At 46.2% G+C, this 20875-nt stretch overlaps 1 protein-coding gene across 1 annotated transcript in view; it reads left to right on the top strand.

The window, feature by feature from the left end:
* Positions 1 to 1157: 1157 nt before the first annotated feature.
* Positions 1158 to 20875, top strand: part of EFR3B (EFR3 homolog B (S. cerevisiae)) — an 85233-nt gene continuing 65515 nt past the window's right edge. Inside the window, exons 1-3 of the mRNA XM_011972739.1 lie at positions 1158 to 1229; positions 2817 to 2944; positions 13132 to 13282. Of these exons, the coding sequence (XP_011828129.1) occupies positions 2838 to 2944; positions 13132 to 13282 (258 nt within the window). The 5' untranslated portion in view covers positions 1158 to 1229; positions 2817 to 2837. The remainder of the gene's footprint in view (positions 1230 to 2816; positions 2945 to 13131; positions 13283 to 20875) is intronic.

Here is a 20875-nt window from a genome sequence, read left to right as displayed (position 1 = left end):
TTGTACAGATAGAATTCATCTGTAATTGGCAGAATGAAGGGGTGCTTACTGCAGGGGAGGGAGGAGGTGGACTTTCCCAGGCTCCCAGGCCCCTCCCTGAAGTCCTCCTCTCTCCTCCTCCACACCCGCCCCCTCAGTGAGGGGTGGAGCTGGGTGGATTTGGAGGTTGACTGAAGAAGCGCAATGGCTATTATTCCTTTACTAATTGAAACTTTTTATCGTGAGACCTAGAGTTGCCAACTTCTAATTTTGCGGGTTTGTTTTTATCACTGGTTTCCTAACACCATCACTTCACAGCAGCAAAACATGAAGGAGGAGGTCACTTCAGTCTTCTCAATGGAGTAAATTTAGCTTTACACAAATATACCACAGGGTTGTCAGATTTTTCATGTTGCTACAGATTGGTGCAAACCTCACTGGGGTCCGGCATTTGAGAACCACAAACTGGATGGCCCTCAAGGCCCTGCCCAACTCTAAAAGGCTGCAGTTTTCAAATTCCACCGTCACACTGCGTTAAAGATGCATCGTCAAATGTGAATCATTGATGATGATGTCAATTTATCATAGTTGCACATAACTTTCTATAATGGAAATGGCTCCAGGAGATAGGACAATAGAGGGAGACTGAAGAGCAGGCAATAAAGAAAGTTAGGAGCAAACGAGGGGGCAGATAGGAAAGAACACCTGCCCCCCAAACCTGTGTCCATCTTCCCAGGATGCTCTGTTAGATTCTTGAGCTGCAGAAGGCACTTTCATATTCCTGTCCCGGAAACGTGTGTGTGTGTGTGTGTGTGTGTGTGTATAACAGCACAGTAGGTGGGCACAGCACCTGACCTTTATGTAAGTTCCCACCCACGAAGCCTCACCCCTGAAAATGCTCCCTGTGGCCTGGCCTTGCATTTGACACTGTGCCCAACCCCCAAGCAAAAGACATGAAGATGCCAGAATGGCACATGGCAGATGTCTTAGAATGTGGGGACGGGGGACAATGAGAGATGCCAACTCTGAGAGGACAAGGTCCCGAGCCCTCCAAGGAAGGGGCCTGTTTCCAGCCTTGGTTTGTTTCCTCACAGGCCGCCCTGGCCCTGGCTCCCAGCTTTTCTGGACCTGACCAGGAGGCTTTGCTCACAGTTTTTCCTGTTCTCATTCCAGGTGTGTGTGGCTGCTGCGGTGCCCTACGCCCCAGGTACAAAAGGCTGGTTGACAACATCTTCCCTGAGGATCCCGAGGTGGGTCACGTCTCTGGCAGGCGTCGTGGCTCTCACGGTCCAGGCAGGGCCTCTGATGGGGGCAGCTTGGTAGCCAGGCCTCCTGCCGGGGGGGAAGGCAGGCCCTCTCAGGGTCCCCGGGCGCTGAGCCTTCCCAGAGAAACTGGAACCTGGGCCACAGCACCTGGGCAGTGGTGAGAGGCTGCTAGGGACATGAAGGATGAGGGCATTTGAATCCACAGAAGGCAGCTGAAAGTGCATCTCAGTATGCTTGTGGCCATCACTGTCCAACCGAGACATCTTTCTCCTGCATGTCTCTGCATGATCGCCCCTGAAGCTGCTAACTCTGAGTGATCGTAGCTCCCTGCTGCTCAGTGTGAGGACTCCCCTGTCTTGGGTTGGGCTCAGGAGCCCAGGTCATTCCCCCTGGCTGCCACCCTCTGTGTCTGCCAGGTGTCTAGGGGCATACACACACAGGGCCTGGCCTCCAAGCCACCTCTCCACCCGTCAGGCTGCTTTGTGAGTTATGATCTGGGAAACATTGGGATCTGATGTACTTGACTTGCTCTCTGGGAACCAATGGCCTGTCTTGATGGGAGCATCCTCTGTAGAGTTCCCTAAGAGCTGCAGAGCTGCCTTCGTCCTGTGTGTGCCTTGGTGCCGGCTCTCCAACATGTTTTAATTTGGGGTATTTTTTGTTTGTTTGTTTGTTTTTTTGGGGGGGAAGGAGTCTTACTCTGTCACCAGGCTGGAGTGCAGTAGCACGATCTTGGCTCACTGCAATCTCTGACTCCCTGGTTTAAGAGATTCTCCTGCCTCAGCCTCCTAAGTAGCTGGGATTACAGGCACGTGTCACCATGCCCAGCTAATTTTTTGTACTTTAAGTAGAGATGGGATTTCACCATGTTGGCCAGGATGGTCTCGATCTCGTGACCTTGTGATCCGCCTGCCTTAGGCTCCCAAAGTGCTGGGATTACAGGCGTGAGCCACCGCGCCCGGCTTGGATGGCTTTTAATGATGCTGTATCATCCATTCCTAGACACATACACACACGGTGTATATATATATACACACCCATACGCACATACACATATGCATTCATGTGTATATATCCATACACATGCACACACATATATACATTTTATACATTTGTATCACTTGCTATTCTTTTTCTCCCCCCCTCTGAGGTGGAGTCTCGCTCTGTCGCCCAGGCTAGAATGCAATGGCGCGATCTCAGCTCACTGTAACCTCCACTCCCCGGGTTCAAGCAATTCTCCTGCCTCAGCCTCCTGAGTAGCTGAGATTACAGGCACTCGCCACCATGCCTGGCTGATTTTCATATTTTTAGTAAAGACAGGGTTTCACCATGTTGGCCAGGCTGGTCTCAAACTCATGATCTGCCCACCTCAGCCTCCCAAAGTGCTGGGATTGTAGGCGTGAGCCTATAACTAAAACTATGTTTTAATCATCTGCCTGTCACTGAAACCCACATGTGGCCCGGCACATCCATAAAGGGCACTCTGTAAATGCTGATTCAGTCGAATGATTATTTTTCTCTAGACTCGAACTCGTCTAGCCGTAGTGAGCACAAGTTGTTTTCTCCTGCAGGATGGGCTGGTGAAGACCAACATGGAGAAGCTGACCTTCTATGCCCTCTCAGCTCCAGAAAAGCTTGATCGTATTGGCGCCTACCTCTCTGAGAGGCTCATCCGTGACGTGGGTCGCCATCGATATGGGTAAGTAGTTTGGAAGGGAGAGAGGGAGAATGTCAGGAACTATATTGTTAGGCTAAACATAGGGTCCTTTTAAGAAAATGATGGCCAGGCAGAGTGGCTCGCACCTGTAATCCCAGCACTTCGGGAGGTCAAGGTGGGAGGATCACTAAGTTCAAGACTAGCCTGGGCAACATAGCGAGATTCCATCTCTACAAAAAAATTAAAAATTAGCCAGGTGTGGTGGTGCACACCTGTAGTGCCAGCTACTTGGGAGGCTGAGGCAGAAGGATCACTTGAGCCTAGAAGGTCGAGGCTGCAGGGAACCATGATTGTGCCACTGCATTCCAACCTGGGTGACTCTCAGAGTAAGGCTTTGTCTCAAAAAAAGAAAAAAAAAAAGAAATAGATTATCAAACAGACCAAGAAAACTGGGGACTGGGGCTAAGGAGTGTATCCCATGTGATCTTCCAAAGGCAGGTGATGCTGCTGCCGAGGTTTGGGAAGAAGAAGGTGTTGGCTTCCTACAGCACCTCTTCCAGCATCCATTCTCTCTTGTGTTTCCATACAGAAGCCCTCATACAGTCTGGGGCCTTAATAAAAATTGAGGCTACGATTGCACCGCCATCCTCATCCAACCTATCCTACCTTATCCCACTTAGTGTCCTGAAAACTAAGGAGGAGTCATCTACATTCTAATAAGAAGACAGAGTTAAGGGCAATTTGTCCATTAAAAATACACTTAGGTGAAATATTTATCAACCTTCTGAAAGAGAAGGGCTTTCTATGTGTAAAGAGAGAAGAACTCTTAAAGCAAGTGACTGATCAATAGACTTAACTGTTGAAAAATTTAAATATTTTGATGTCAATAAAGAAACACTCAGACCAGACACGGTGGCTCACGCCTATAATCCCAGCACTTTGGGAGGCCAAGGGGGGAGGATCACTGAGTCCAGGAGTTCAAAACCAGCCTGGGCAACATACTGCCCATCTCTACAAAAAATAAACAAAAATGAGCTGGGCGTGGTGGTATGCACCTGTAGTCCCAGCTACTCGGAAAGCTGAGATGGGAGGATGGCTTGAGCCAGGAGGTCAAGGCTGCCGTGAGCTGTGTGTGCGCCACTGCACTTTAGCCTGGGCGACAGATAGAGACTCTGTCTCAAAAAATAAAAAAGAAAGAAAAGAAAAGAGAAACACTCAAAGTTTAAGAGACAAACAACAAAAAAGTATATTTGAAAATTAAGACAAAGGATTCAAACTTATATATTAGTAGCTCATACCAAATAGTGGGTGGATTGGAGAAACTGAGACACTAAGAGATTTGAGGCAAGGGCCACAGACAAGCGACTTACAGGAAAGGAGAGAGAGCTTGCCACACACGTGGGATGACATCCAACAGACTTGTGATCAAAGGTGCATAATGAAATACTAAGATGCTAACTTATTAAATTCATCACAAAGGAAATATAATTACCAGTATTAAGCAATAGATGGCAAAATGGGAGGCATTTTCATTCTTTTCTAGAAAGAGTACAAATTGGTTGAAACTCTCTAGAAAGTAATTTTGAAATAATGTGTCAAGAGCTTTAAAAACGCTTAGGCCCTTTGACTCAGTAATTCCATTTCTATTTGTTGATCCCAAAGAATCCTTTTTTTTTTTTTTTTGAGACAAGGTCTTGCTGTGTCACCCAGACTGGAGTGCAGTGGCATGATCTTGGCTCACTGCAACCTGAGCCTCCTGGGCTCAAGCGATTCTCCCACCTCAGCCTCCCACATAGCTGGGACCACAGGCGAATGCTACCATGCCAGGCTCATTTTTGTATTTTTTGTAGAAATCGGGTTTTACCATGTTGCCCAGGCTGGTCTGGAACTCCCAGGCTCAAGCAATCCTCCCGCCTCGGCCTCCCAAAGTGTTGGGATTACAGGCATGAGCTACTGCGCCAGGCCCCAAGGAATCAATCTTAAATACAGTCTACCTTCACACACAGAGATGTTCGTTATCTTGTTATTTATAAAAATGAAAAAGTGGAAATGAAATGTACAGCCGGAGGAGAATAGTTCAGTGAATCATGGTGTGTGTCATTTGATAAAATGTTATCTAGTCAATAAATTGGTGTTTATAAAGATGCTTTCCATATAATTTGGAAAATGCTTTAAGTAAATGAAAACCAGAATCCATAATTATGTAGACAGTATCTGCAATCAAGTTAAAAAATCAACAACAACAACAACAAATCTAAATGGCTAGAAAATATAGTAAAAACGAACATACTGGCCAGGTGCGGTGGCTCATGCCTGTAGTCCCAGCACTTTTCGGGGGCTGAGGCGGGTGGATCACTTGAGGTCAGGAATTCAAGACCAGCCTGGTCAATATGGTGAAACCTCATCTCTATCAAAAATACAAAAATTAGCTGGGTGTGGGGGCATGTACCTATAGTCCCAGCTACTCAGGAGGCTAAGATGGGATAATCGCTTGAACCCAGGAGGCAGAGTTTGCAGTGAGCTGAGATCACACCACTGCACTCCAGCCTGGGTGACAGAGCAAGCCCCTATCTCAACAACAACAACAACAACAACAACAACAACAACAACAAAGAACGTACCAATATGTTACGAGTATTCATTTTATGAACAGTGTGACTGGGGATTTTTGGTTTGTTTTGTTTTATATCTATTTTTTCTACGTTTTTCCTAAATATTCTTTATGTGGATGTGTTACTTCTACAATAAAAAACATGAATTGCAGGGCACGTTGTGTTTGCTGCCCAGACATCATGCCACAATTCAGAGACTGAATGTCAGGAGAACGCTCAGATATTCCTGGTGGCGTTGCTCATGGCGCTGAGGGTTGGGTGGATTCAGGATTCAGGCCGCGGTTCTCAGTCCTGTTGGTTCCATTCTCCACTGAGTCTTTTTTTTTTTTTTTTTTTTGAGATGGAGTCTCACTCTGTCACCCAGGCTGGAGTGCATTGGCGTGATCTTGGCTCACTGCAACCTCTGCCTTCTGGGTTCAAGTGATTCTCCTGCCTCAGCCTCCTGAATAGCTGGGACTACAGGTGCATGCCACCATGCTGGGCTAATTTTTGTGTTTTTAGTAGAGACGGTGTTTCACCACGTTGGTTAGGCTGGTCTTGAACTCCTGACCTCGTGATCCACCTGCTTCAGCCTCCCGAAGTGCTGGGATTACAGATGCAAGCCACCACACCCAGCCTCCATGGAGTCTTTTATAGCCATCCTCTACTTTCATCGACTCTAGCCTTTCTCCTGGTCCAGGCTCTTCTCTTTTCATTCAGATGATGGCAGTAGCCTTGGACATAGTCTCCCTGCTCCCCATCCTGCTCTTGTCCTTCCGGGTTAATACTGCTATGTATGATCTTCAACACACAGACCCCAAGCTGTGCTTTCCTAGCTCTTTGAGAAAAAAATCCAGCATCCTCAGCTTGACTTCTGGGGTCTTCCACAACCTGCCTGTAACCCAGCCAAGCCCACCACCCCTGCCGCACCTGCTGTAGACCCACTCCACATGGACTGGCTGACCACCCGGCTGGCTCTGTGGGTCTTTCTGGTGCTCTCCCTCACTTTGATCTCTTTGATGGGCCTCCCCCTGCAGCTGCCCATCAGCCCCACTGCCATCCAAGGCCCCTTCCTCCTGGCAGGAGAAGACAGAGCCAGTCTTGAACTACAGTGAAATGTGCATGGTGCTGATGGGGTGGAGAAGTCTAGAAAGCACAGGCCTCGCCAGCGAATCTTAAATCAAGCCACCCTTGGTGTAAAAAGCAGGATCCAAATCAATATGTTTATGTAATCATTTTATATAATAAAATGAGGTTACATCCTGAATAAGAGCAAATCTACCGTACATGCTGATTATATTAAGGGCCTTGACATATTGTAAATTATACTCAAGCAAGTAAAAATGACTTTATCCTAGGTTGAACCTAAAACTAATATGCCAGCTCTAACATTAAACACTTAATACTAATTTCACCGACTGTCTCTTCAGTGATGGTTCTCTCAGTAAAAAATGTCCTAGAGCCAGCAGAGCCACTTAGAATCATTCTGCTGCCCTTACAACTGCAATTCAAATTTAGTACCATTCTGTTAAAAATAGCCATTGTAGCCTCTAAGTATTTCAAACCTGAAGGCCTCACTGAGGGCTTTGTTCATAAACATTTGGAGAAGAAACATCTGTTAGATTTGATCTCTTATTCTGTCTCTCTTTGCCCTCCCCGTCTTTTTGTACCCAATGCCACATACATCATCATTATCTTCCTCATCACTGATGGCAGCTTTGGAAGAGTAAAATATTCTCATGCAGACAGGGTGAGAGGCTGTGTCTTCCTGCCGTGATGCAGGTGTCTGTATTTGGCGTTTGACCATACGGACATGAACCTTGGATGCTGGACCCAGGGGCAGAACCACCCTCATCTGCCCCACTGCCTCCCCACATTGTCACCCCATTTCAGTTGTGTGTGGACTCTGGCTCATAGGTGTTTAGCATAGGGATGGTGGTGGGCAGCCAAATGTGAACAGAGAGAGGATGAGATGTGAATTTCAAGGCATTGTTCATGGGCATGCAGTATGATGGGCAGTGATGTGCAGAGCAGCGAAAACCGAGCAGTCCTTCTATTTTCCCTTCTCTTTACATTTCCCTTCCAGTTCAACTCCAATGTCAGCACGTCCCCTAGAAACTAAGGGAGAGCAGGGGAGGGAACAGCAGTGCTGGGTAAGACTCACTCAGTCGACAGTGACCCCTGAGCATTGACAGATACAGAATGCCATATAAGACACCGTCAGTGCCTGGAGCTCTCACCCAGCCAGGACCAAGCCCTGGTGGATGGAGATGGCCACGCCAGAGGGTTGGGCTTCTCTAATCTGAGGACCCTGGCCCTGGAGCTGACCCAGTGGCACTCCTAAGAGATACACATTCACCAGGAGGACCCTGAACCTGGTTGGAGGATGGCTGACCTTGAGATAGGGATACTGCAGACCCTTACTCGATGAGGAGGGTCATCCCTCCCTTCCTTAGCTGAGGCCAGCCCTCTCTCCCTACTTCTGGACTCCTAAAACCCAGAAGGTTCTGTCTAGGAGTGGGCTGACCAAATGCACTCAAACCGCCTGGAACAAGAGGTTCTTTGTCCAGGCCACTGCTCTTGAGCAATTCTTGCGCAATGTCTGGCCCTACTAAAGCTCATCCTGCCTGCTGACCCTAATCCCTGACCCTGGATCTGCCTTTCCTCACCAACTAACCCTGGTTCCCAGACTTTACTCCCCACTCCTCCTTTCTTAGGCCAGTTCAGATTCTCAGACCTGTTTTGACTTTGGACCCCTTCAAGGACACCCACCCCAGATCAGATCTCTGCTGGTAGTAACCTTCTGACCTGGGGATCCCAGATTCTGTTCCTTTTGAATGTGTAACAGGTTAGACACACTCGAGAAGGTTACAATAAAATAGCACAAACACGGAGAGCATTGGACTCGGGGCTTCCAAGGTCCCATTGACTTCGAATTATCTAAGATGCTTTGAAAAGCTCCAGTTCATAATTATAAACATTCCATCCTTACTATTGGATCAGAGATGAGGAACAAAGGATCATGTGTTCAGAGAACTGGGCCTTGTACTCCTTTACTTTTCAGTTTCACTTCTACCATAATTTTCGCCTTCTACCAAAATGGAAATTTTCCACTTTCCACTGTTGGTAAGTAGCCAATTTATTTTTTTATTTTTTTATTTTTTTTCATAGCAGATGGTTTTTCCGTATCAGGAATTTCTGGAATTTTTTGCAGGAAGAGGAAAAGCAGTAATCTAAGCCCTGGGGCTCGCGAGGCCTTGAGTTTCTTCTCTTGCCCAACCCCACCCCTTCCTTTACATCATTTAAACACCGTAATAATGGTGAAATGCCGCAGATCCCTTCATGCAGAAGGATGCCGGGATGATTCATAAGGGAAGAGAATCCCAAGCTGACTGCCCTCATTTCCTACCCGCCATGCTTGGCTGCCTGAAGGTGTCCAGGTCTCTCTGCAGGGAAAGCCTGTCCCCTTTGGAAGGGCTCCAGCCCAGTCTGCTTCCCCAACCCTGCAGAATTCAGTCTCTACACAGTGGACCTGAAACATACTGGGACTGGGTCTGCAAGGCACGGCAGGTTTCCTGGATGGTGATTGTGATGGCCTCTGAAGGGCGAGGCTGCAGAGCCAGGAATGGCTGTCCCGGGAGCAAGGAGGAATGGTAGGCGTGGCTCCCGCTCACCAGAGGAGCTCAAAGAGCCAAGACTGCCTTTGTATTTGAAAAACACTCTGTGGATAGAGCATGCCTTGATCCATTTGTGAGTAGACCCAGAAAACTATTCAATAATACTTTTATTTAATATCATTAAAGAATCATTTAATAATAGTTGACTCAGCTATTCTAGATAAAAGAAATAAACATTTTGTAAAAGTGGAAAAGAACATTTCAGCATTTAAAGGCTGTTTTATTTTCTGGTTGCTTGGTATAGAAGTTAGCTCAAGGGTACGTAAGAAGTAGCTGATGTCTTTTTAAAAATTTAGAAGCCATGACTGCTGTTAATTTTTTTTTTTTTATGTTTGAATTTGCAAAGCTAGCTTAAGTACGAGGCAGTCTGACTGCAATATCTGAAACTGGGTAGCTGTCCCAGGAGGTATTGTGGAGCCTTGTGTTGTAGCCTTGAAACAGCTCCTGAAATTGTCCTATTGTCATTCTCCCTATGCTTTTTGTTCACCCAAACTTTGTTAAAAAAAAAAAAGACAAAGACTAGCTAATCAAGAATTTTTAAATAGGCCAGGTGTAGTGGCTCACACCTGTAATCCCAGCACTTTGGGAGGCTGAGGCGGGAGGATCATCTGAGGTCAGGAGTTAAAGACCAGCCTGGCCAACATGGTGAAACCCCATCTCTACAAAAAACACAAAAAAATTAGCCAGGCATGGTGGTGGGCACCTGTAATCCCAGCTACCTAGGAGGCTAAGGCAGGAGAATCGCTTGAACCTGGGAGGCAGAGGTTTCAGTGGGCCGAGATTGCGCCATTGCACTGCAGCCTAAGCAGCAAGAGCAAAACTCCGTCTCAAAAAAAAAGAAATTTTTTGTTTTTAAATATCTGCCTAACATGCAATGATGGATATGATTTGGGTCAAGACATAAAGAAGAACGAATCTTTTAATTCATCCTTTATTACATTTATAGCATGTGAACCTGACTTTAGAGTTTCAGGCATCTTTAACATTTTAAAGTCCTGTGGTGGCAGCTTTGCTGCGATCTTGCAGGAGAGGCCTTTTGCTACTTTATTTTGACTTAGGGAACATCAACCTGATTCCTGGGCACCCCAAGTAGGCTTTACAGTTTTCTGCTTACTTTACCTCCCCTGTATTTTCTTTGTATCAGGAGGTACTTTTCTATTCCACATGATTTGACATTACAAGTAGAAGGATCACCATCCTGTAATGGGCACATGAGCCCAAACTCTGAGTTCATGAAGCCTTGCAATGATCTCCCATTTAGCAGGATAGGAAACATTTCTAGCTCTTGCTTCCCTTTCCAATGAGGCCAGTCATTTGGTTTGCTTTGGATTGCTCAGAATTCACCTTTATTGGTGCCATCCGGTTTCTAAAGCACTCCCAAACCTGATTATTAGGTGCCTGTGCTATTTAGAGTATAAAGAAACTCAAAAGACAGTGGCTCCAGCAATATCGAAGTGCTTTTCCTCTCTCTCACATCAGTCTGGAGTGGGCCAGTGGGCTCTGCTCCATGAGGTCATTCAGAGATCTTCAACACATGGCTTTCCTCTCTGGGTCTCCAGTTGTTTCCACTTCCCAGCTGGTAGGAAGAGGGAGGGAGAGAGGACACAGAGGGCAATCGTGTCTTATAATCAACAGATGCTGATGTTGTTCACATCACTTTCTCTTAATTAATTAATTAATTTGTTTATTTTTGAGACAGGATCTCACCCTGTCCCCCAGGCTGGAGTGCAGTGGCTCAATCATGGCTCACTGCAGCCTCGACCTCTCAGGCTCAAGTGATCCTCCCACTTCAGCCTTTGAGTAGCTGGGATTACAGGCATACACCACCATGCCTGGCTAATTTTTGTATTTATCGTAAAGAAGGGGTCTCGCCATGTTGCCCAGGCTCTCTTGAACCCCTGGCTCAAGCAGTCTACCCACCTCAGCTTCCCAAAGTGTTGGGATTCCAGGTGTGAGCCACCATACCCTGGCCACTTCCCCTCATTTTAATGGCAGTGTTTTAGTCATGTGGTCTCACCTCATAGCAAGAGAGACTGGGAAATGGAGTCCCAAGTGAACAGCCACATGCACAGCTAAAATTCTGAATTTCTAGGGAAAGGCAAAGGGACATATTTTAGGGGAGACATCTAGCATTCTGCCTGGGAAATTTAACTCCAAAAATGTAAAGATTTTAACCAGAATAATTTCTGAAACGTTTGCAGCAGCTTCCTTGTTAGAAGTTCAAAACAAAACAAAACAAAAGCAAAAACAAAAAACAAAACCTCTCTTTCTTTAGAATGCAAATGCTTTGTAAGTGAAGGATGTATGTTTTATGATGTAGACATTACTAGTTATGTGACACTCTTGGAACAGATATGGAGTTTGAGCTTAGAGGTGCCATTCTCCTTCTCATTAGGAATTTGATTCTTGGCATTTTTCTTGGGATTTAGGAGAAGCATTGAAGAAGACGACTAAGATAATTGGGGGTTGTCCTGTGAAGGCTAGTTTGGGAGAGCTTGGGTATATTTAGCACAGAGGAGAGAACAGCAAGAATAACAAATGAGATTGTTGTTTTCAGGGGTTGAGGAGCTGGAGGTAGGAGATGGCATGTCCCTCTTTTTTGCTTCTTCTGAGAGTAGAATTGTGAATAGAGAGTAGAGGATATTAGGCTTTAGGCTGACATTTTATTTTGTTACATTAGTCCATTCTTAGGCTGCTATAAAGAAATACCCAAGACTGGGTAATTTATAAAGAGTTTTAATTGACACACACAGTTCTGGAGGGCTGGGGAGGCCTCAGGAAACTTACAATCATGGCAGAAGTCACCTCTTCACATGGCGGCAGGGGAGAGAATGAGAGCCGAGCAAAGAGGAAGCCCCTTATAAAACCATCAGATCTCATGAGAACACACTCACTATCACAAGAACAGTATGGGGAAAACCGCCCCCATGATTCAATTCTCTCCACTTGGTGTCCCCCTCAACTTGTGGGGATTACTACAATTCAAGGTGAGATTGAGGTGGGGACGTGGAGCCAAACCATACTAGTTGTCAGTCATCTAGTGAGAGGACTTGGCTCTTTGCCATTGGATGTTGCGTATTCCTGGTTTCTGACGTTGTTCACTCAGTCTTTAGACTTCAGAGGAATTGTTTAAGTAGTTTAAAGACTGAGTTCACATAGGGAACATTCCTCATGAGAAAAACGTTTATTCTGTGTCCATTTTGTCTGTCTTATTCCCTAGGTAGGGAGTATCATCCAAACATAGTAATGCTGCTAACCATATTGCTTGCATAGTACTTTATCATGGAACTTCTGAGGCTTCCAGACACAACACCTGCAAATTTTCTATTCCATAAAGCTGGTCCTCAGGCCTGTCTTAGATTCTTCATAAAGATCTTGACTTCTTCCCCACTCGAGCCATCTCTCTCCATCCTTGGAAACCTCATGGGACATCATGCATGATTTTCTTGTAGGATTTATTTTCCCTTTAAAGGAATATCTGTGTATTTATCTCAGCTCGTTAAGTTGAAGGACTGCCTTCTTCATCCTTATGCCCCCTGCACTGTCTAGGACAGAGCCTTTCCACAGTGGGCACTCAATAAACACTTCTTGACTTCGATTGGATAATTCCCCAACCTCACAGAGTTTAGACTTAGAGTTTGCTATTGGGAGCATCAATCTTGCTCTTTGTGTTGACTCATGAAATGCTCTATCTCATCTGTCCTCCTGTTCTTAATCTGTAAAATGAGGGGCTGGATGAGTTGGTCCCTAGGCTTCCTTCCAGCCCTGATTCATTCTGACTCAGTTCTGGGCTGGAGCAGACACTTGTTGGAAAGGCTATCCAGACGTTGGCAGCCTGTAGGGGAGCCTCATAACCCGGATGCTGCATTGCCCAGGTCACTGCACTGACACCTTTCATGCCCCGGTCGGGCCATGGGGTGGCAGGGCCACAGCCGGTGACGGCGTGTGCTGCCCTTCCCAGGTACGTGTGCATTGCCATGGAGGCTTTGGACCAGCTGCTCATGGCCTGCCACTGCCAGAGCATCAACCTCTTCGTGGAGAGCTTCCTCAAGATGGTGGCCAAGCTGCTGGAGTCGGAGAAGCCCAACCTGCAGATCCTCGGCACCAACTCGGTAAGGAGCGGCCCAGGGGGCTCCAGGTCTCCCAGCCGCATCCTGGGGATTGGCAGGGGAGAGGGAGACCTTGGGGTCGTCACTGTCATGTTCTGTTTCTATTTGGTTCCCAACCCTAAGTGTGACACACTGCTTGTTTTAGGGTCTCCCTTTGTGTGAACAAAGGGCCCTTTCATTTTTTAATTTAAACAAGTATATAATTTATATAGATATATAATAAAATAATTTTTAAAAATAAAATTCACCACTTTCAAGCATCCTATTTTAAACCCTGTGGTGGCCGGGCGCAGTGGCTCACACCTGTAATACCAGCACTTTGGGAGGCCAAGGCAGGTGGATCACTTGAGGTAAGGAGTTTGAGACCAGCCTGACCAACATGGCAAAACCCCCATCTCTACTAAAAATACAGAAAAAAAAAAATTAGCCGGGTGTCATGGTGCACACCTGTAATCCGATCCCAGCTACTTGGGAGGCTGAGGCAGGAAAATCACTTGAACCCAGGAAGCAGAGACTGCAGTGAGTCGAGATCACGCCACTGCCCTCCAACCTGGGCAACAGAGACTCCATCTCAAAAAACAAACAAACAACAACAACAACAAAAAAAATGTGGTTTTAGTGTATTCACAAAGTTGTGCAACCATTATCTCCATCTAATGTGTTTAGTGCTAGATTGATGATCTCCAAACTTTTTACTAATAGAATTTTTTCCCCTCAAATAATTTTAAGTGGGGCCCCAAATGGATATAAAAATCGATGGAAACAGAGGCTTTCTTTGGAGGGCAGGAAGAGCCCAGGGCCCCCACCACTCAGCACTCTATGGGGGCATATCTTGAAAGCTATCCAGGTTATGCCTCTTTCAAAGATAGAGCAAAGTGATGTCCCCAGGACAAAGGTACCAGATCAGTGGAAAGACCACGGGGAAGCAGGACACAGGGCTTCTGGCTTAGTTTTGCCCTTTCCTCACTGTGAAGCGTCGAGCAGGTTACCTTTTATAGGCCTCAGTCTTTTCATCAGTACCATGAGCAGGTTCAGCTTGGTCTCTGTTAGTCCTCCAAGCTAATGCTGGTCTCAGTGGAGGTGGCTGCGGTCGTGGGAGAGTATGATATTGTTAGAGAAGAGCTATCAGATATGTCAGAAACTCCCTGCTTCATGTGTGCATTTAAACATACTCCCACACCCTGGTTGTCTTTAATATCTTGCCATCTTTCCCATTCCTTCCCCTTCAGGACATACTTTAAGCTCCAGGTCTTCATGCAGCTTAGATATGACTATTTTACAGATCTTAAGTGAAGCCTTTATCTATCTGCAGATATCACAAAAGTTTAAGGTTTGCCCCTTAGCCTCCCAACTTGAATTCTTATTTTTTTATTTTATTTTATTTTTTTAGACTGAGCCTCTTTCTGTCACCCAGGCTGGAGTGCAGTGGCATGATCTTGGCTCACTGCAACCTCCACCTCCTGGGTTCAAGCAATTCTCCTGCCTCAGCCTCCTGAATAGCTGGGATTACAGGCATGCGCCACCACACCTGGCTAATACCTGTGTTTTTACAAGAGACAGGGTTTCGCCATGTTGTCCAGGCTGGTCTCAAACTCCTGGGCTCAAGTGATTCACCCACCTCAGCCTCCCAAAGTGCTGGGATTACAGGCGTAAGCCAGCGCGCCCTGCCCCCAACCTGAATTTTTATGGCATGGGTCAGAGCTGCTTTCCTGTTCTATATAAGTTGATTCAACCAGAAGAGAGTCTTCCAGCTTTCCTTCCAAGGACCAAGAGTGGCAACCTATACAGATTCCCTTCTCTTTCCTCTCCCTGGGAGCCAGCTGCCTTCGACACATTACACATATTATAGCTAAGGGGAAAGTCCTTTGTCAAGTTGCCCTGGCAACGGCTTCAGATACTGTTTTAGTTGTCCTGTTTAAGATAACTCCAGAGAACATCTGAATGGAAAATGAACCAGCCACCATGCATCTGTGGGGGCCACCGGAAGCAGGTGGCCGCCAGCTCTAGCTTCGCCCACAGGAAATCCTAGCCCAGGGTAGGTGTTTTGTCGGCTACAGCCTGGAAAATTCAGTGTCCTGCAAATTCCCCATCGCAGTGAATCATCGCATCAGCCAGAGCAAGTTGACTAATGATTGCTGTACTGCAGACGATGATGATGATATAAGGACAAGCTCTTGTCAGTGAGTTAAGTCAAATATTTGCAGTAGCTCCAGAGTGCAACTTGGAAGGCAGCCTTTTCTCTTGCTGTCCCTGTCTGATGCTCTTTCCGGCTCTCCAAGCCCAGACCTTCTTGAACCTTCCTGAGAAGAGTGTTCTTTTGCTCCTCATCATTTTAGACCTGACAGCATGCTAGTGCGTGACATCATCTTAGAGTCTAGCCCAGGAGTTCCAAACAGGTCTTCACAGGAATTCAGGGCTTTGTCGGGGGAAAGGGGAACTGAGGGAGGAGGAATAGAGTCTCTAGGCCCTTTACTGCTACTTCATCCAGTAGCCACCTCTGGGTTTTTTTTTGTTTGTTTGTGTTTTGTTTTACTGAGGCAGAGCCTCGCTCTGTCACCCAGGCTGGAGTGCACTGGCGTGACCTCGGCTCACTGCAACCTCTACCTCTGAAGTTCAAGTGATTCTCCTACTTCAGCCTCTCCAGTAGCTAGGATTAGCTGGCCAAATGCCCAGCTAATTTTCTTTTTCTTTTCTGAGACGGAGTCTCGCTCTGTTGCCCAGGCTGGAGTGCACTGGCATGACCTCAGCTCACTGAAACCTCTACCTCCGAGGTTCAAGTGATTCTCCTACTTCAGCCTCTCCAGTAGCTAGGATTAGCTGGCCACATGCCCAGCTAATTTTCTTTTTCTTTTCTGAGGTGGAGTCTCGCTCTGTTGCCCAGGCTGGAATGCAGTGGCACGATCTCGGCTCACTGCAACCTCCGCCTCCTGGATTCAAGTGATTCTCCTGCCAAAGCCTTCCAAGTAGCTGGAGCTACAGGCACCGGCCACCATGCCCAACTAATTTTTAGTAGAGATAGGGTTTCACCATGTTGGCCAGGCTGGTCTCAAACTCCTGATGTCAAGTGATCCGCCCGCCTCAGCCTCCCAAAATGCTGGGATTACAGGCGTGAGCTACAGCGTCTGGCTCCAGTTAATGTTTGTATTTTTGGTAGAGACAGGGTTTTGCTGTATTGGCCAGGCTGGTCTCAAACTCCTGACCTCAAGTGATCCCCCTGCCTTGGCCTCCCAAAGTGCTGAGATTACAGGTGTGAGCTACCACGCCCAGACCTTTTCATTGTTTGTATGGAAGTTTGCAGCATTTTATTTGGATAAAATGTTTTGCTGCCAGGAAATCAAAAGAAAGGGAAGGAGAGAAAGAAGGAGAAAAGGAAAAGAAAGCAAAATGAATCAAGCTCATCTAACCCCTAATTTTGTTGGATTTCTCAGTGTAGAGATGGGATCCCAAGAAGTGAGATGGTTTGTCTGTGCTCACACAGCTAGAGTGCTGGCTTTAGACAGTGATTCTTTTGGCCCCTGTGCATGTATTAATATTCTCCCTAGAATCTGAGGGGTGGCAAGGTCAAAAGCCCCTCACTGGGCCCTAGATTCCAAAGCGTGGCACCCAGCCTCTGTGCAGATGCCCCCCATGACCAGACTTAGTCTAGCACAAGGCAGCCCCTGGCCTTGTGGGTGAGAAGCCAAGAAAAAAACTTAACCTGAGCCCACTCTTCCTCCCTGTAGCTTTTCCCTCAGACCTGGTTTTGCTCCCTGAATTGGCATAGCACAAATCTCCCCTCTGTAGAGTGTCTCTTTGGAAACCATATGCCCTTCAAGGTCCCCAACTCAGACCAATGAGCTTTGGAAACCTACCGATTCCCAGGGCTCAACCAGACCCGCATCTCTGGAGAGGAGACCTGGGAGTCTGTATATTTTTGCTTCCCATATGATGCCATTTAGGTCTGGGAACCACTGACCCATTCTAGTCTTAAGCCTGTGTAGGATTCCTTCCCTCCTTTCCTTCTTTTATTCTTTCTTCTCTCCCTCTCCATGTCCCTCCCTTGCTTCCCTCATCCCAGGTAGATATTCATACAGCTTGTGCTTGATCACCCCAAGGATGAAGTTGTCCAGAGACTTGTCACAAAATCCAAATTTGCTAATACCACTTCTGTACATTACATCCAGTAAAGTACAATTTAAAAAATGTAAGTGATGCTTTTTTTTTTTTTTTTTGAGACAGGGTCTCCCTCTGTTGCCCAGTCGGGAGTGCAGTGTTGTGATCTTGGCTCGCTGCAACCTCCGCCTCCTGGGTTCAAGCGATTCTCCTGCCTCAGCCTCCCAAGTAGCTGGGATTACAGGCACCTGCCACCATGCCTGGCTAATTTTTGTATTTTTAGTAGAGACGGGGTTTCACCATGTTGGCCAGGCTCTTCTCAAACTCCTGACCTCAAGTGATCCACCTGCCTCTGCCTCCCAAAGTGCTGGGATTACAGGTGTGAGCCACCGTGCCCAGCGAAAATTTAAATGATGCTTTCCAGCCCTTAATGAGAATACCTGGGCTTTGGATCATGATGAGGGACTGGAAAAGCCAGGAGAAGGTGGGGAGGCAGGGCCAGCTAAGCTCCTTACTCGCTGGGAATTCACTTCTGCACACCTGCCTCATTGCATGATGGGTGCAGATGCATGTCTTGGGGACAGTGTTAATCACTACATGTCCTGACTTTTTAAGGGCACTTACTAATGATAAACTAAAAATATTAAATCTGATGATGCCGAGATCCTCTACATAAACAATCTAATATATTAGCCTAGTGTATACAAATGGTAAAATATTATGAAGATTCATAGATTGAAAGTTTATACTTTCAATTCTATCTCACACCACACACAAAAATTAACGCAAAAAAGATCAAAGCCTTAAATGTAAGAGCTAAAACTATAAGACTCTTAGAAGAAACTATAGGGATAAGTCTTTATGGTCTTGGACTTGGCAATGGATTCTTAGATATGATATCAAAAGCAAAAGCAACTATAGAAACAACATAGATAAATTGGACTTCATCAAAATTTAAAACTTTGTCTGGGCACAGTGGCTTACACTTATAATCCCAGCACTTTGGGAGGCCAGGGTGGGTGGGTCACTTGAGGTCAAGAGTTCCAGACCAGCCTGGCCAACATTATGAAATGCCATCTCTACTAAAAATACAAAATTCAGCTGAGGTGTGGTGGTGCATGCCAATAATCCCAGCTACTTGGGAGGCTGAGGTGAGAGAATTGCTTGAACCAAGGAGGCAAAGGTTGCAGTGAGCCAAGATCACTCCACTGCACTCCAGCCTGGATGACAAAGTGAGACTTTGTCTCAAAAAAAAGAAATTAAAACTTACATGCACCAAAGGACACAATCAAGACAGTAAAAAGATAACCCACAGAATGGGAGAAAACATTTACCAATCATATATTTAATAAGGGTTCAATAACCAGAATATACAAATAATTATTAAGACTTAACAACAACAACAACAACAAAACAATTAAAAATGGACAAAGAACTCTCATAGACATTTTCCCAAAAAAAGATATACAAATGGCAAGAAGCACATGAAAAGATGCTTAACATCACTAATCATTAAGGAAATACAAATCAAAACCACAACAAGACACCACTTCACACCCACTAAGATGGCGATTAAAAACACAGTCCCACACACAAAAGATGGCAAATGTTGGCAAGGATGTGTGGAAACCAGAACCCTCATGCATTGCTGGTGGAAATGTAAAATGGTGCAGCACCTATGGAAAATAGTTTGGTGCTTCCTCAAAAAGTTAAACATATGGAATTATATGGCCCAGCAATTCCGCCGGGTATATACCCAAAATAATTAACAACAGGTTCTCAAACAAATAGTTGTACACAATTGTTCATAGCAACAGTATTCACAAGAGCTGAAAGGTAGAAACAACCAAAAGGTCACATATTTATCATCCCACTTACATGAGATATTCAGTTAGGTAAATCCGTAGAGACAGGAAGTAGACGTGTGTTTGCCAGGTGAAGGGGGAGAGAGGAATGGAAAGGGACTGCTGAATGGATATAGGATTTCCTTTTGGGTTGAGGAAAATGTTTTGGTTGCAAAACATTGTGAATGACTTAAATGCCGCTGAATTGGGTGCTTTAAAATGGCTAATTTTATGATATGTGAATTTTACCTCAATTTTTAAAATGTTGGACTCTGAGTAACCCAGAGTCAATGGCACACAGGCATTTATGCTTTTACTGTGCCACAACCTCAAACCAAGCCCACTCGGAGGCTGGTGCAAAGCGAGTCACCCAGCAGGCGAGGGGGAGGGCGGCTCCCCTGCAGCAGGCCAGGGTTATGGGGATCCTGGAGACGTCCCTCCTTGTGACTCAGGTTGTGCAGCACCCTGTTCCCCCTACCCTAATGCCCCCACCTCAGAAAACCACATGGCCTGTGGGTTGGGGCCTCTACGCATATGTGCATTAGGAGTTTACTGGGCTTTCAAGCAGCCTCCTCTCACGTCCTCCAAGTGGTCCTTACAAACCTTCCATTTCCCCCTAAACTCCCCTCCCAAATCAGCTTCTTCAGTCTCAAATTGCCTTTGCCTTCTTCTCCCACTCAGGAAATGGGGGCTGTCCCAGGGCGCTTCTTCCACTTCCTATGCCCATCTTGTTCCTCTCCAAAGGGTCCCCAGCCCCTCCGGAGCCTCCCTGGATCCATTCTTTCTGCCCCCTCCCCATCTCCACTCTTTGCCTTGCTTTGATTCCTTCCCTCAATCTAAACACAAGTTCAAGTCTCTTGCAGCGTAGTAATAAATTAAATTAATAAACAAGAGAAAAACAAAAAAAATTACATTCTCCTGCATAACTACAAAATGCCATTAGCTTGCCTGACAAAATCAACCATCATTCCTGATCTTATTTTAATATGTCGTCCAAATCCAGATTTCCCTAATTGTCCCCCGTTGTCTACATTGCTATCCTTTTTCAAATCAGAACTTAGTAAAGACTATTTCTTTGTTTTCTACGTCCCTTACCTCTCTTAGCAGCTTCCCAACCTCTCTCTGCCCCTCTTTTATTCGTGACGTTGACATTTTGGAGGGCAGGTCAGTTGCTTTGTAGAATGCTCCCCATTCTGGATTTGTCCGGTTCTTTGCTGTGGTGCCACTTATCTGACTCTCCTGTCTCTTGTATTTCCTGCAAACTGGAATTAGATCTGAAGGTTTGATTGGATGCAGGTAACTACTTTTGGCTATAATACTTCATGGGGGTTTTGGGTTGCTATACCGCGTATCACAGCAGGAGGCACAAATGTCTGTGTCCCACCTTTACAGATGCCCAGTGTGATCCCGGTCTAGGGTGTGGGAGCCACCCCTCTCCACTGTAAGATTACATTTTTATCTTTGCAATTAGAATCTGTGGAAACCATGAAAATAACCCACTCCCCACCCACCTTGCCCCTCATGTTTTTATCTTTTGGTGGCATTTCTCCCTGGGGTTGCACCCATTTCTCCCTGAATTCACGCCCATTTCTCCCTGGGATCGCACCCATTTCTACCTGGGATCACGCCCATTTCTCCCTGGGATTGTGCCCCTTTCTCC

Source organism: Mandrillus leucophaeus, unplaced genomic scaffold (genome assembly GCF_000951045.1).
Source record: "Mandrillus leucophaeus isolate KB7577 unplaced genomic scaffold, Mleu.le_1.0 Scaffold13, whole genome shotgun sequence".
Lineage (NCBI taxonomy): Eukaryota > Metazoa > Chordata > Mammalia > Primates > Cercopithecidae > Mandrillus > Mandrillus leucophaeus.
This window is presented reverse-complemented; position numbering and strand designations above follow the sequence as displayed.